General features: G+C 40.2%; 1 protein-coding gene across 1 annotated transcript in view; it reads right to left on the bottom strand.

The window, feature by feature from the left end:
• Window positions 1–16113, bottom strand: part of F13A1 (coagulation factor XIII A chain) — a 252196-nt gene that overhangs the window by 14495 nt on the left and 221588 nt on the right. Inside the window, exon 14 of the mRNA XM_075316465.1 lies at window positions 4826–4962. Coding sequence (XP_075172580.1) covers window positions 4826–4962 — 137 coding nt within the window. The remainder of the gene's footprint in view (window positions 1–4825; window positions 4963–16113) is intronic.

Genomic DNA, 16113 nt, shown 5'->3' with positions numbered 1-16113 from the left:
TTTTCTGTGAGAATTAATGGTGCCTGGGTATTCTCCAGCAATAGAGACGGGCGAGTACTAAAATACTCGGGTGCCCGGTCCTCGAGTCGACCAGGTTGGATGCTCTGACCGGCTTAACTCAAGTAACAAGTATAAAGGAAGTAAAAAATTGGACAGTTTGTCTCTCCGCACACATCCAGCCAGCCATAAACAGAATACTTCCTTGGGGGAAGAATGTTTTATTTTTTTTCCCCATTTGATACACTAAAGCGGGCTTTACACGCTACGAGATCGCTACAGTGATCTCTTTGGGGTCACGGATTTTGTGATGCACATCCAGCCGCTGTAGCGATGCCGTTGCGTGTGACACCTATGAGCGATTTTGCATCGTTGCAAAAACGTGAAAAATCGCTCATCGGTGACATGGGGGTCCATTCTCAAATATCGTTACTGTAGCAGTAATGAAGTTGTTCCTCGTTCCTGCGGCAGCACACATCGCTCCGTGTGACGCCGCAGGAACGATGAAGCTCTCCTTATCTGCCTCCAGGCCATAATGCAGAAGGAAGGAGGTGGGTGGGATGTTCGTCCCACTCATCTCTGCCCCTCCGCTTCTATTGGGCGGCGGTTCAGTGACGCTACTGTGACGTTGCTGTGACGCTAAACGAACCGCCCCTTTAGAAAGGAGGCGGTTCGCTGGTCACAGCGACGTCGCAGGGAAGGTAAGTATGTGTGACGGGTCCAAGCGATGTTGTGCGACACGGGCAGAGATTTGCCCATGTCACACAACCGATGGGGCGGGTACGCACGATGGCGATATCGGTACCGATATCGCAGTGTGTAAAGCGGCATTAAATCAAAAAACGTTTCAATCCCAATGAGAGCCATTTAGAGACTGCGAATGGTTTTCCCTGAGGTGCCTGCACAAATCATGCAGTGAAGCAAGCCTGTGTATTGCTGTCTTTGTTTCACAGACAGATCATCTGAGAACCCACAATACTCGGCCGAGCTCCGCGAGTACCCGTGCACCCCGATATTCGATTGAGAGCAGAACAGTGGTGAGCATGCTTGCTCAATTGTATCCAGCAAGGCTGAGTGCACACCATCATTTCTTAAAATTTACTAAGTGATACAGCAAGAAGTGCACCACTAGCCACTGAATCAAGTGGGAGCTGAGTCTGCACATAAATAAGCAGATGACTATGAAAGTAAGGGTTATTTCCAGGCCACATGATCAGATATGAATATCCGATGGTGCGACAGAGAAGGTGGAATAGTGAAGGGACAACAAAGCAAAAGATGATAATATCGTGGTGCACACAATGTGGAAAACCTCACAATTTGATTAAATGCACCCGCCATGAATATTTTTATTGCAGACATGCAAAAGGACTGTCATACAACATAGTGAAAATAAGGTACCAAGTATTAAAAGTCCACAAGAAATAACCAAAACTTTACATTTTAGAAATTCATAGATAATGAGGTTTATTGATAATGAAAGATACTATTAACTACTGCCAGAAGAGGAAAAAGATTTACATCTAACTATGACATATTATAACCCAGCCTACTTTATCCTTAAAGGGATATTCCAATCTCCAAGATCCTATCTTAATATATAGTAGGTATAAACCTAATAATATTATCAAATACCTCCAATTAGAAATGCAGTATAGTTCTTCTGATTAACTATTGCTTACCTCATGTTCAGGGCATTGTAGGACCTTAGGTATCCATGGTTACGACCACACAAATAGTCACAGTTAGTTGCTGGTGGTCGTAACCATGGATACCTAAGGTCCTGCATGGCCTGAATATGAGATAAGCAACAGCGAATCAGAAGGACTATACTACATTTCTAATTGGAGGTATTTGCTAATATTATTATTATTATTATTACACCTACTATATATTTGGATAGGATCTTGGAGATGGGAATACCCCTTTAATTTAAGCACCTGTCAATACCATTAATAAAAAGAATAATTAGATATTTTTGGGTAGAATTTTAGGTTTTTAATTTACTGGAAAAATTTTATTATCAATAAAGGTTGACATAAAAACAGCTTATTTATATAAGTCTTTTTTTCTACCTTAAAGGGAATGAGACACATTGGATAATACAGATGTCTGGTTAATTTGCAAGTTAATTTCATTATTACTCCTTCCAGTTCTCAGAAGAAAATTAACTTTCTCCACCCTGGGAGCCGATGGCTTTCATTCATAGAGGCGTGCCGACTAAAGCTCACAGCATAGGGAGGAGAGGCGGTAAGCACGCCTCGACAATTTGATCGACAGTTCATGGTGCAGCACATCAGTGCTGAATCAACTGTCAGTCAAAGTGCTGATGCATGCTTTCAGTCTCTGCTCACAGTATAGTGAGCGGTAAACATAGCCTCGCTGCCACGCCTGCATGACTTTAAGCCGGCGGATCCCTGGAGGAATAAAGTTAATTTTCTCCTCAGAGCCACACTTTCAGTAAAGTGGCTGGGCAACTTCTAACATTATACAATCGGCAGATTAACCCCAAATCTGCAGGTTAATAACGTCATTTAACATTACAGGGCTGCACGGTGGCTCAGTGGTTAGCATTGCAGCGCTGGGGTCCTGGATTCAAATCCCACCAAGGACACCATCTGAAAGGAGTTTGTATGTTCTCCCCGTATTTGTATGGCTTTCCTCCAGGTACTCCGTTTTTTTCCCACACTCCAAAGACCATACCAATAGGGAATTTAGATTGTGAGCCCCAATGGGGACATTATTGCTAATCTATGTAAAGCGCTGTAAAATATGTTAGTGCTATATAAAAATAAAGATTTTTTTTTTATTACAGGTTCCCTTTAAATGACGTTTCCAATTGAGTATAAAAGGGACCATGATTTCCAAGTTGTAAGGCCGACTCGCTAAAGTTTTCTGACACTTTAGTAAACCCAGTGTTTTTTAGAGGATTATCCCAGTAAAGATATATTGTAGTTCCTTAGCAGAAGGTATTGTTATTGCAAACGTTTTTAGTTCTTAAGGTATTACTATTATTGAAATATGCACAAAACACAGGAGAGGAAACAGAAAAGGGAAATGAGTAACACAAATGTCAAGTGAAGATAGATAAAAAGAAAGGTATAATAAAATATTTAATCTGTTTCATAAAAAGCTTTATATATGAAAAAGTGCTTTGGCTTGAACAAAACATAGTGATGAATACTTCCAAATAATGTGCTGAGCCATCATGAGGCCGATGTTATTTATCATCTTGAATATCTACTCACAAATGGGATTATTATTTAAATATACTGCTGCTATCCTGTGATTCTGCCCTTGTATTCAAAGTGGATCAAGCTTTAAAAGGGAACTTGGATGCTTAAATTGGTATTAAATTTAAACGATCTGTTTTTGTCAGGATCCATTGTCCCTGCATGATTACGGTGTAATGAACCTGATTAGGATGGTTCTTCTACTGATAATCATGCAGTATAAACAGGCTGCTCCTTACCTAAAGAACGAGCAAAATGGTTGTTGGGTGAAATGATCTAGTGGCTTGGTTAAAAGATCATTGTTTTCGGCAGGAACTGTGCTGTCACGTTTATATACACACTATGATCTATTACTGATCGTTCTGTGAGCATCTGAAGTGTGGTCTTGTAGGAGAGTGGTCTGCGACCTGCACCCCCTGAAGACGTCATGCTTTTATAAGAATAAATAGTGGTAGTAAGATGTTTAAATTCCCTGTGTGTGTGTGCTATCAGCCACCTTTAGATGTCACCAGTCCTGGATTCCCCAATTGGAAAGGGAAGCTTAGGCCTCACAGAGCTGAGAGGGTTAACTTCAGATAAAGTTTGGTTTGGGACCTGGACTTGACCTGAACCCCATTGTAAATCACTAATTGTGCGGTTCAAGTCTCTGCCCACATGCACTCAGCCATAAGCAGAACATCTTCAGGGGAGGGTGGGCGAGATTTTTTATTTTATTTTGGTGCACACTACATTTGATAACACTGCGTACAGCAGCGTGATGAGGTCATCACACTGCTGCGGGCAACGAGGAGCCATACGGAGGTGGTGAGGACACGGCAGGGAATGGTAAATGCTCAATGGAGGAGCTGAAAATTATATGTTCTGACATTTACTGGGGAAGGAAGGTAGGGGGTATGGGGCAAAGTGTTACTATGAAGGTGCATTATAGGACAATAGGAGAAATTGTGAAAGGGGTACAGTATTACATGGAGCACTGTGTTGGGGATATACAATACAGAGGTGCAGTGCGTGTGGGCTATTATACAGAGGGGCAGTATATGGGGGCTGTTTTACAGGGGATCAGTGTGTGGGGGTATATTATACAGATGGGCTCTGCATGGCAGTAGATTATATAGAGGGGTATTGTGGGAGATATTATATAGAGTGGCAGTGTGTGTGGGATATTATACAGAGGGGCAGTGTGTGGAGGAGTTATACAGAGGGGCACTGTGGGGGGTATATTATACAGAGTGGCAGTGTGTGTGGGGATATTATAGCCTTATTTAACAAGATGGCAGTAGCAATGTGTGCATTGGGCACACAAAGATACTGCTGGTTTAATTCTCAAGAAAACATCCTGAAAATTACCTTGCTTAAATTGTACAAGTCAGAGGACTGGAGTTTTGAAGTGGTTTCTGGAACTACCACTTGAAATTGAGATTGTTGGAAATTATATAGCAAATACTCGATTAGCAGTTCATAGTGTAACACAAAACTCAAACAGTAATAGAAGGTATGCTAATTTGACATTCTCTATAAATTGCTACTCTCTAATATGTATAAAATATTTCCATATAGCTTACTTTGACAATAATGTGTAATATATCACCACTTACTTGTAAATCTGAGTTTTGGTTTTCATAAGACTTGGACCTCCAATACGCAAAATGACATTCTGGAGTTTTTTCTTCAATGGATTAGTGAACTCTAAAACCACTGTCAGTTCTTTTCCAACCATCTTCTCTCCAATTGTCTAAATAGTATGACAAAAAAATAGGTAAATTTTAGAATACTCTGTATTTTTATTTTCTATAGGATCAATCCATAATGTTTGTAATCTCATAAATGGTATAACACATTAACATTCTCTATTTCATAAGATATAATTATATAGCTTTAATGTTATTGTTAAAAGAGGAATAATACCACAATTGACATTTATTGCCAATCCAAAGAATAGATTATGAAAGTCTAATCACTGGGTACCACTGGGTACCACAAAACTATGAAGTTACCAATCTCCCCTACTAATTACAGAGATCACCAGAACAGGGGTTCATCAATGAGACCAATAAGATAAGACCAATAATCAATAAGATTTAAAGGGGTTGTGCACTAGTATCACGACGCCCTTTCATTCCACATGTTTCTCCGAAAATAATAAAGCTTATACTCACCTCCCGTACTTACGCCGTTCCAGCGGTGCCACTGCTCACATGAGGTTGTGACATCACACAAGCTCCATGTCTAATAAGTGCCGGCTTCCTTCTTCCCGCGTTTCGACCAAACAAACAATCAACAGGAAGTGAGTGCAGCTGCACAGCTTATTTCCTGTTGATTAACTCATTTGGTCCAAAGACGGGGAGACATAAGCTGGTACCGATTGGACGTGAGGCTCACGTGACATCGCAACCCCACCATGAGCCAGGGCACCACTGGAAGGGTGCCAGTATAGAAAGTGAATATAAACATTATTTACCTGGGGGAAACATGTGGAATCAGAAGGGGTTGTCCTAGTAGTGGAAAACCCCTTTAAATTCTAGATCCCTAAAATTGCGTGATTTTTGTTCTCCCTATAACCTGGACTTGCTCAGACTACTCATTTGGGATTTGAGATCATTTTGAGCAACAGCACCCTACTCTAACATCAGAGGTATATTTTAGTAAAGTCCATCACAGCACTTTCCCATACTCAATATGGAGAAGAACAACTTGCTCTTTCTTCCCTCTTTTTACAAAGCATCATTCTTTTCTTGATTTTTCATTCAAATCATGCAAAAATATGGATAATACAAATATGCCGTGTTGATGAAAATCTAGAAACTCTGTCAGTGATATCTGAAACTCAGCATGTCAGCAGGTACATCTAATCTAATAGTTTCTTCTCTTTTGTAATCTGAAATGTGTTGCATAATCATCTCCTAGTTTATTTCAGCCTTTGTTTTCCGCAACACTGCAGGAGAAAGGAATAAACAGCCAATTTGAAGGATGTTGACTATGCTTAGAAAATCGCCCTTTAACTTAATTCTTTCCAATTTTAAACTAAGCAAAGTAATGAAAAATGTACAAGTGCAGACTTTATGCTTTTTAATTTTCGCCTTAGGTAGCATGAAATCTATCCTGACCTAATTTTGTGTGTTTTTTTTATTTGGCCTGCATTTTAGTTTGGATGCTAAGCTAAAAAATTATGAATTAAGTAGTAATGTTCAATTGAGATCCCACTTTATTTGATTATTTTTGTAGACATCAAATATCAATCTTAGAGCATTTGAGGTGGCAGGGACAGACATACAGTTGTTATATTAAAGGAAATGAATGTTCCTTGAGATACAGTTGGAAGCATAGGTTGAAAAGTCAACATTAAAGGAACATTGGCTACACTAAGAGGTGTAACGATGGGCACCGATGCTAAACTTGGACCTGCCCCCACCCCTATGCATGTTGGTCAAATGTATGGGCTGTTGTAGTGTTTTAAATCCTAAAAACCTATAAGTGTTGCCACCCATTATCTAGTAATGTTCCCAGTCTTGGGCCCCTTCCAGGTATAAATGTCTCCCATCCTGGGGCACACCCAGGTATACATGTCCCCCCTCATTGGCCTATTCCTGGTATATATGTCCCCCATCCTGGTATATATGTCCCCATCCTGGTATATATGTCCCTTATTCAGGGCTCTTTCCTGGTATATACACTGGAGATCAAAATTAGAGAACAATCTATGATCACTTGCTTTTTTCAGAAATAATGTAATCTGCATTGATGAACATGAGAAAGGGTTTTTTTTATAAGGGGTAAACCATGCCACTAAACAACAGTTTTTTACAAAATATCCAAAGTTTATCAACATAAAACCTTTATTTTGCCCAAAACATGATGATCATAATTAGAGAACAACAATAAGGGGTACTTTGCACACTACGACATCGCAGGTGTGATGTCGGTGGGGTCACATCGTCATTATCGTACGATCGGTGTAGGGTCCGACATTTCCATAATTTCGCAGCAGCGACGGTACAATATTGTTCCTCGTTCCTGCGGCAGCACACATCGCTGTGTGTGAAGCCGCAGGAGCGAGGAACATCACCTTACCTGCGTCCCGGCTGCAATGCGGAAGGAAAAAGGTGGGCGGGATGTTTACGTCCCGTTCATCTCCACCCCTCTGCTACTATTGGCTGCCTGCCGTGTGACGTCGCTGTGACGCCGCACGACCCGCCCCCTTAGGAAGGAGGCGGTTCGCCGGCCAGAGCGATGTCGCAGGGCAGGTAAGTGCATGTGCAACTGCCGTAATGATAATGTTCGCTACGGCAGCAATCACAAGATATCGCTGCTGCGATGGGGGCGGGAACTACGGCTTGCGATGTCATAGTGTGCAAAGTACCCCTAACTGTAGCACAGAGAAAGATTACAACTACCTTTTCTGAAGGTAATAACAGTCACCAATCAGTAGGAAGTGTACACATGCCTCTGCATTTAATGACGTTAGTAGATCTTCAATTACTTGAGCCACAGGACATCACTAGTCTCTCACACTACTCTGGTGTGATTTTGGTCCACTCCTCTTCCTGTCTCTTCAACAGCTCTTTCACTGTTGTGGGTTTCTTGGCCATAACTTTGTCACCAAGAATTTTCCAGAAGTTTTCTATTGGGTTTTGATCAGGACCCTAGGCTGGCCATTTCATTGTTTCAATGTTTTCTGTTTCAAGGAACTGCTCTACCTATTTTGCTATGTGACAGTGGGCATTATCCTGCATTAAAATTGCTGGCTGATTGAGTGATGAATGCAAGTAAGGAACCATGTGTTGTTGAAGAAGGTTCTGATGCACACTTGCATTCACTCTGCCATGTAGCTGTATGAGAGGTCCAACTCTTGCTGCAGAAAATATTCCCAAAACCATGACACTTCCTCCACCACCTTTCACTGACTTCTTAACACACTTCGGGTTCACTCTTTCCCCAGTTTGTTGACGAGCATAATGTTTCCCATCAGACCTAAATAAATTAAAGTTGCTTTCATCACCAAAATGAACTGTGGATCACTTCTCTGTGCACGCAACCTGCTCCTCATCAAAGGTGAGTCTAGCCTTTTGATTCTTTCTGCTAATGAGAGGTTTGGTCACTGCAGAGTGGGCTTTCAGTCCAAATGCTTTTATATGTTGTGACACTGTATGACGAGACAGATCCTTACCCTCTTCAATGCTCAACTGGCGAGCAATTCCAGCTGCAGTGTTGAAACAATTACCCATGAAGATTCTCCACATTATCCTGTCCTCTCTTGCATTTGTCTTTTGAGGGTGACCAGCGTTCTTGGGGGACTTGAAAGTGTTTGTGATGTTGCAATATTCTCAAAATCACTGACTTGGAATGATTAGCCTCTCTTGCTATGGCTGATAGGGTCACCCCTTTGGCCTTCATCTGGACAACCTGCTGCTGGGGGGTTTCAGTAATTTTTGAATGGCCCAACATTTTTGCAAAGTCAGTGCAAAGTGGAAGGTTAAGCTGCCAGTTAAATAGGGTTTGTCAGATAATTAAGGAAATTAGCACCAGGTGCCAGTTTACCACCAACTTGCAGGTTTATGAAAGTGTTCTCCAATTTTGATCAGTGTTCTTTTTCATTTATCTCATTTACATTTTAAGTATGTGCTTTGGAATAAATTCAATTTATGAAAAAAAGCTTAAAATACTGCGAGTTTACTCATGTTAACATATAATCACATAGGACTACACAATGACCTTAACATTTTGGAAATTGAGTGTTTTCTAATTTTGATCTCCTGTATACACACATGGATTAGCAGTGAGGAGTGGTAAGTATACACCGAATACAACATGCCTACAGTAAAGAATTATAGTTATCTTGTTAATGCTCTGGACTGCTTTGCACTGGAAAGTCGCAGAACATCCATTGTCAAATGTCATACAATCTGGGAGAAAGCTGAAGCTTGGGAATCACAGGACATTCCAATAGGACGATAATCTCAAGCATGCCTGAATGTTCACCAAGACTTGATTTAAGAAGATTTTGCAATCATTTTTTTTGAAACCCATAGAAAATTTTAGGTGGGTTTTGGAAAAGAAGGTTGGAGAAAGCAAATCTAAGAATATTAGTGAAGTGGAGGTCATTGCCCAGGAGGAATTATTATTATTATAGCACCATTTATTCCATGGCTTTACATGTGAAAATGGGTGTAAGTACAATAATCATAAACATAAGGCACAGACGAGTGCAGGACAGAGGACCCTGCCCACGATGGCTAAGATTCTCCTGGAAGGCTATGTGTCACGTTAGCAATAAGTCATAAATGTGAGGGTGCAAGTCATAGAGAATTATTTACAACGTATTAGGCCTCCGACACACATCCGTGCCGCCGGTACGTGTTTGCCATTTTTTACACGTACTGGAGACACGTACACACGGGGACCTATGTAATCCTAATGGTTATGACACACGTAAGTATTTAGGAACGGAACGTGTGTCCGTTCCGTACTTACGTGTGTCGGTGTGTTCCATACAGCGGCATGTCCGTTTTTCTCTGGCAGCACGGGTGTCACACGGCCTGCACCCTTACCACACGGAAGTAGTGTGGATGCGGTCCCATGTGACACGCCGGAGAAACACACGTGTTATGTTAAAAATAAAAAAACACAAACTCACCTCCATGAGCCCTGCAGTCTCTGCCGCGGCTGTCCCCTGCATCCGTCCCCCAGTGAATTTGAACAACGCATCTTCTTCACTGGGGGCCGGAACCAGCGTCTGCGGTTCGTGGCCTGTACCGGACGCTGTCATTCAGCACCACAGACAGCTCCGGAAGAATCAGGTAAGGCGGGGCTTTCCGTTCTCCGTATGTTATTACGTATAACACACGGAGAACACGTATGTGCCACAAACACGGCACACGGGGAACAAACCACCCCTTTAACACGTACGTGAAAAAACTTTTCGTTTTTTCACGTGAGTGTGGCAGAGGCCTTAAAGAGTATTTTCATGAAAATGTATAATAATTAATAATTTTGACATACATAGTCATTAAAAGAGCCATTTTGTGCTGAATTTGGAGAAACTACTTGTTATATTACTTGTGTGGAGCGATTTCAAATGTTCTAGATTTATTAAAGGTCAAACAAAAAATGCATCACTCCGGAGAATCGTTTGTATTTTTGCATTACCGACAAACAGCTTATGAAACCTAGGATTCCTATGGGATCACGTTTACTTACTCTATACCAGTATGATGTCCCCTTGACAGATATATTAATTTTATTATATATCCACTCATATAGCATGGTGGTTGTGTTGTGATAACCTCTGCATTGTTTGCTTCTGAATTTAGGTGTCCAACAAAATTGCCAATTAGTGGGAAGTTTGATTTATGAGGGTTTGCTCCGTAACGCCCATTCTTCTGTTATTTGACAGTCTCTCGCTAGTCACTAAAGTTTATATTAAGGCTCTATGATACATATTACTATATCTTCAATTGTACAAGTAGTTATGTCTATGGGTCATTCTTGGAAAATTCTGAAGAAGCCAAATAAATGGGATAGACAGTAGATTATGCCAACTAAGCTTAGAATTGTGTATGAAAGGAATCTAGAGACCCATTAGCCAACCCATATTAACCCCTTCAGGTCTGACCTAGTTTGAGCCATCATTTTTTTTCATTGAGGCATTTGAGGAGCCATAGTATTTTTCAGTTTTTCTTTGACATAACCATATGAGGGCTTGTATTTTGTGGCATGAGTGATATTTAAAGAGCTGTTTCACTAGTTAGTTTTCATAGGCACATAGATATTATGTTGAGAAACAAACTTTTTCTCAAATACCTTGTGTTGGAAATAGTGCCTGTGAACAGCGCTATTGTGCTCCGATCATCCCCTTCGTGTGACACCCTCCCCCCGGGCTCCATGACCTCTGATGTCCGTTGATGTCATGTCAGCTTAATGTTGACTTGACATCACCGCGGCCTGCCCCAGTCTTCCTGACTCACTGGGCTGTGGGTGAGGTTTCACTGCTTGTCACAGCCCAGCATCACTCCTGCTTATGGTGCTCTGATGTGAAGGAGGGAGCAAGGGGATGCCGCCCACAGCCCAGTCACTCAGGGAGACTGGGGCCATCGCGGTGATGTCAGGTCAACTGGAATTTGATGTAACATCTCTGGACATCAGAGGTCACAGAGCCCGGGGGATGTCACGCGAAGGTGGTGAGTGGAGCACAATAGCGCTGCTCACTGGCACTATTGCCAACACAAGGTATTTGAGAGAAACCTTGTTTCTCAACATAATATTGATTTATCTATGAATACTAACTAGTGAACCACTCCTTTAACTTATTGGGGTACATATAACTTATTAACCAACTTTTATTAATTGTATGTCCCCAATTCATCATTTGCAGGTTTTTTAAAATCACTTCTCTATTTTTGTTGCATTTGATGACAATTACTGTTCCAAATTAATCAAAACCGCGCACTCAGTTCATGAAATAGGTGCAAAATCAAGAATGGTCTTTTTTTCAGTCACTTATCATTTTTGCAGTTTCTTTAGTAGAGAATCGCAACCTTTTTAAAATGTTAGAAAAACATGCAACCTTTGAATTAAATGCAGAAAATCACTTCTAGGGTGAGCTGAAGAAGACTTGCACAAATTTTATAACTATTTAAAAGTCACTATTGATGAATCAGAATCTGGAATAGCGAAGTGTAACCGTTATTTTAATTTTTATTTGATAAATCAGTAGTACACATGAAAATAAGTAACTCTGTATTATATCTTATCAGAATTTGCTTCTTCCTCTGCCAGAACTGATCGGTCATAATCAAAATTCTAAATTCTGGGGTAAAATCTGTATTCAGGGAAAATTTTCCCATTACTGTGGTATACACCAAACCAAAAAATGTTCTCTATACCCGTGGGTTTAAAATAACAGAGAACCAAGAGCCCCAACCCAAAGGAAATGGAGCAATCCCCTCACACAAAAAGTAGCAGTGAGACAAAATGTTTACATTATACATCATACTGTATGCAGTAGTGATACGTTTTATTTTTTTGCTACATGGTGTAGATTGGGTGCAAGAATATGGTGTAAAAATTTCAGCACCAAATCTGCTGGGGATTCGCATGTACTGCTTTAAGCCTTTTTTTATTTTCTTTCTTTTACAGCCCCCTACATCATTTTATTTCACATCACTTTTGCCCCCCATTGAATTTAATGGGAAAAAATGCGGGTAATAATTTGATAGCAAAGTGCAATATGCGTAGATGGAACACCTTGGTAGGGAAATGCACTATAGTCATCAGAGGCCTGTGATGAAGTGCAGCTCCAGCAACAGAAAAAAAGAACCACATAAATTAAAAAAATGGTCTAATGCAAATGGGATCACAAATAGTACCCTGAAGAGATCAGTCAAACCACAGGGATAACAAAGTGTGGCAATTTTGTTAAATAATAAAGGTATTCATATAAAGTAAAGTGGATTGTGCAGCACCCTAATGCAGTAACCATAAAGTGTCAGCGCAATACAACCAGCAAAAATCACAAAGCAGCATTTTAACTTATTAAAGTGCAGTGTGCACTTTAGGGGGCCAAGTAATTGCTGGTAGTACTATTGATATTGTACTCTGTATGCATTTAAAATCTTGTGACAGTTCTATGTAGCGTAATTACTTTATAAAGGGCATTACTCAGACTACCTTAATACTTGACACTTTACTGAGACAGTTCAGTATCAAATTTGCACCTCTTGAAAGGAAATCGTACCAAATTGGCATGAAAATCATTTTTATGCGTTTTTTTGTCAAGAGATGCAGATTTGGTGTTGAAATTTTTACACCATATTCTTGCACCCAATCTTCACCTCCTGGCAAAAAAATGCATCACTACTGCATCATACCACATGCGGTAGTGATGCATTTTTATCAGGAGATGTAGATTGGGTGCAGGAATATGGTGTAAAAATTTCAGCACCAAATTTGCATCTCTTGGCAAAAAATGCAGTTTTCTTCCAGGAGATGCAGGTCTGTGAACTCAGTAAGAGTTCATTGGGGTCACCTATGGTCAGGTTGCCTGCGGTTACAGTTGTAGGGCCGTGGGAACCTCCAGCTGTGGCAGCAACTAACCCAAGTAATGTCACCACTCATAACTGTGGCTCATTCTCTGCTTTAAGCTCACAGCGTGTGGACATGTACCATGATCACGCGCTGTGCCTTCAGTAATGTAGCAGAGCAGGAATCATCATGGGACCCTTGTGTGCATTTTGTCGAACCTACAAGGGTGTTTTGGGGTTTAATAAAGGGGTCAAAAAGGGTTTTTTGTCTTTTATTTCAAATAAAGGATTTTTTCAGCGTTTGTGTTTATTTACTTTCACTTACAGATTAGTAATGGGGGTCTCATAGATGCCTCTCATTACTAATCTAAGGCTTAGTGGCAGCTTTAAGCTGTTACTACCCCGATTGCCACCACACCAGGGCAATAAAGAAGAGCTAGGTAAAGTGCTGGTATTATCACATCTAATGGATGTGGCAATCTTGAACCAATAAGCATGAGTCTCCCCATTCTGAGAATACCAGGCCCCAGCTGTCAGGCTTTATCTTGGGTGGGTATCAAAATTTGCGGGAAAGGCACACTAGTTTTTAAATTATTTATTTATTTTAAAAAGCCGCATGCGGTTCCTCCTATTTTGATACACAACCACAATAAAGCACATGGCTGGAGGCTGCAGCCTGAAGCGATAGTTTTATCTATGCTGGTATCAATAGATGGGGGGCCTACACCAATTGTTGTATTTATTTATCACCATTATAAGGAAACAGACAGTGTTTATGATTCCACCCAATCACAGATACTGTCTCATAGGGTGGGGGTGAGGTCCAACATCAGCCAATCAAAGACACTGGTGAAAAGTGAAACCAGTGAATATAAATAAGGGATAATTGGAGTAAGTTACCCCATAGTGGCACAGTTGTTGAAAAACCTGCATGATGGGCTTCGCTGAGCACCACCCCGCCCATGCTCCGCTCACGTTTGCCAATCTGGCCAGGGGTAGAGTGAAAACTTTCAGTTGTGCAAAAGGTTTGCAACTTTTCAAAGTGTTTTATGCCAGAATTCAGGTGAAAATATTTTGATGTATTTGGGTTATTGTGTTTAAAAGACAGTTTTTACTCAAAAAGGCCATCAGGGCACAAACATAATAGTTTGTCTGTACACAAGGCTTGGACAAAATATGTAGCCTATTGGAAACATCTTGGGTAATCTGTTAGACAAGTAAAAGAAAGTCAGATTTGGGAAACTGAAGTTTCTGGACATTTGAGAAGTGCATATTGATTGTCCTGGTAAATGTTTGGTTTATGTGGCCTACATATTGTAAACCGCACAGGCACTGTAAGAGGTAGATTACATATTTAGAACTGCTGTTGAGGAAAGATTTCCTTTATTTTTGTGTAGGTTAACATTTTTTTTTTATGATTAATGTTATTGCAGCACTCACTTCAGTTGATTTTGCACCTGTTCATGCCAATGTGCGTAGGGAGAAGACATTTCTTATTTCGTCATTTTCTTTAATACATGGCTAGGCACCAGGAAGTTGAATAAACTCATACACCGTTCGGTATATGATTATTGATTTTTGGTTTGGACAGAAAATTAATTTTCAGGATAGGATCATTTCAGAGGACGTGCCAAAGATGTGGTAGGTTTTATTTTTATCACTGCATATCCAGTATTGTACGTAGTGATGAAATTGTGTTTGAATGTATTCTTTGAAGTTTTCATGTCCAAGGGGTTTTGTAAAAGTTGCTTAACTTTGTTAAGAGCTCATGCATTAAATGGGTTGGATATCTTTTTTGTTTGAAGTGACTTAAAAATGTTTAATAAAAACAGTAAAGTTGGAGCATTTTTTCCATTCTCTTTTGAACTATTCATAAGCAATAATTTTGAGCTATAGAGGGTAGTGGGCACTGATGCGAAATACTATTAACATTCCTTGTTTTAAAGAATATGAATTCATGAATACCAATGTCTTTCTTCATAGAGATCAATAGGTTCAGGAACTTTATTTTGTTTGAGGAAAAATAGTGTGTATAGGAAAGACCCAGGTTATTTCCATTGTGCAGCGCAGCTGTGACATCAGGATCGTGATATGGTGACCTCATCATACCACTGCATGTCGGAATGTCCGGATGGGGTCTGATATGTGCTCTTCCTCTACTGTATCTGCGTTGCTAATATTTTCAATTGCATTGTCTCCAGGATCTGATTAAAGCGGAATATAGGAAGCAGGAAACATCATTCTCCCTGTTCAACTCAGTGGGACAGTAAAATGTCAGCTCCTGGGAGACAGCTGAGACTGTGGCCTAAGGCAAGATGCTCATCTCACCTTATGTCCAAAGTGGTAAGTATAAATGTGCCAAAACATAAAAACATATAAATGTTGTATCGCGGTATTCATCCTGACTCGAAGAATAAAGTTGTCTTATTATACTTATGACACGGTAAACAGTGTAAAATAACAAAAGAAAACTATTTCTGAATTGCTGTTTATTCATAATTCTGTTACAAAAAAAAAATATTATGTGGCCTAAAATGTTACCTGTAAAAACTCAAACTCATCCCACAGAAAACAAGACCTCTAAAAATAAAAAAGAACTAAAGCCTTCCAAATTCGGTGATATGAAATTCCTTTATTTTTTAGAAAAGCATTATTTAATGTGATAGTAGCCAAACGTGAAAAAAAAGAAGTGTAAAAAATGATGATAAAGACAATTCTTCAACTGCTGGAGATTTGCTATTTCTGCCTCCCAATGATCACAGTAAGGCTCACCTCACATTTATCTTGCACTTTACATTGAGTGCTTACATCGGGGATTACATGTAAATCTATGAAAACAGGATTCAGACAAACTTTGCAAAGGAAAA

This window comes from Anomaloglossus baeobatrachus, chromosome 6 (assembly GCF_048569485.1).
Source record: "Anomaloglossus baeobatrachus isolate aAnoBae1 chromosome 6, aAnoBae1.hap1, whole genome shotgun sequence".
Classification (NCBI taxonomy): domain Eukaryota; kingdom Metazoa; phylum Chordata; class Amphibia; order Anura; family Aromobatidae; genus Anomaloglossus; species Anomaloglossus baeobatrachus.
The sequence above is the reverse complement of the archived record's forward strand: the minus strand, read 5'-3'. Positions and strand labels throughout refer to the sequence as shown.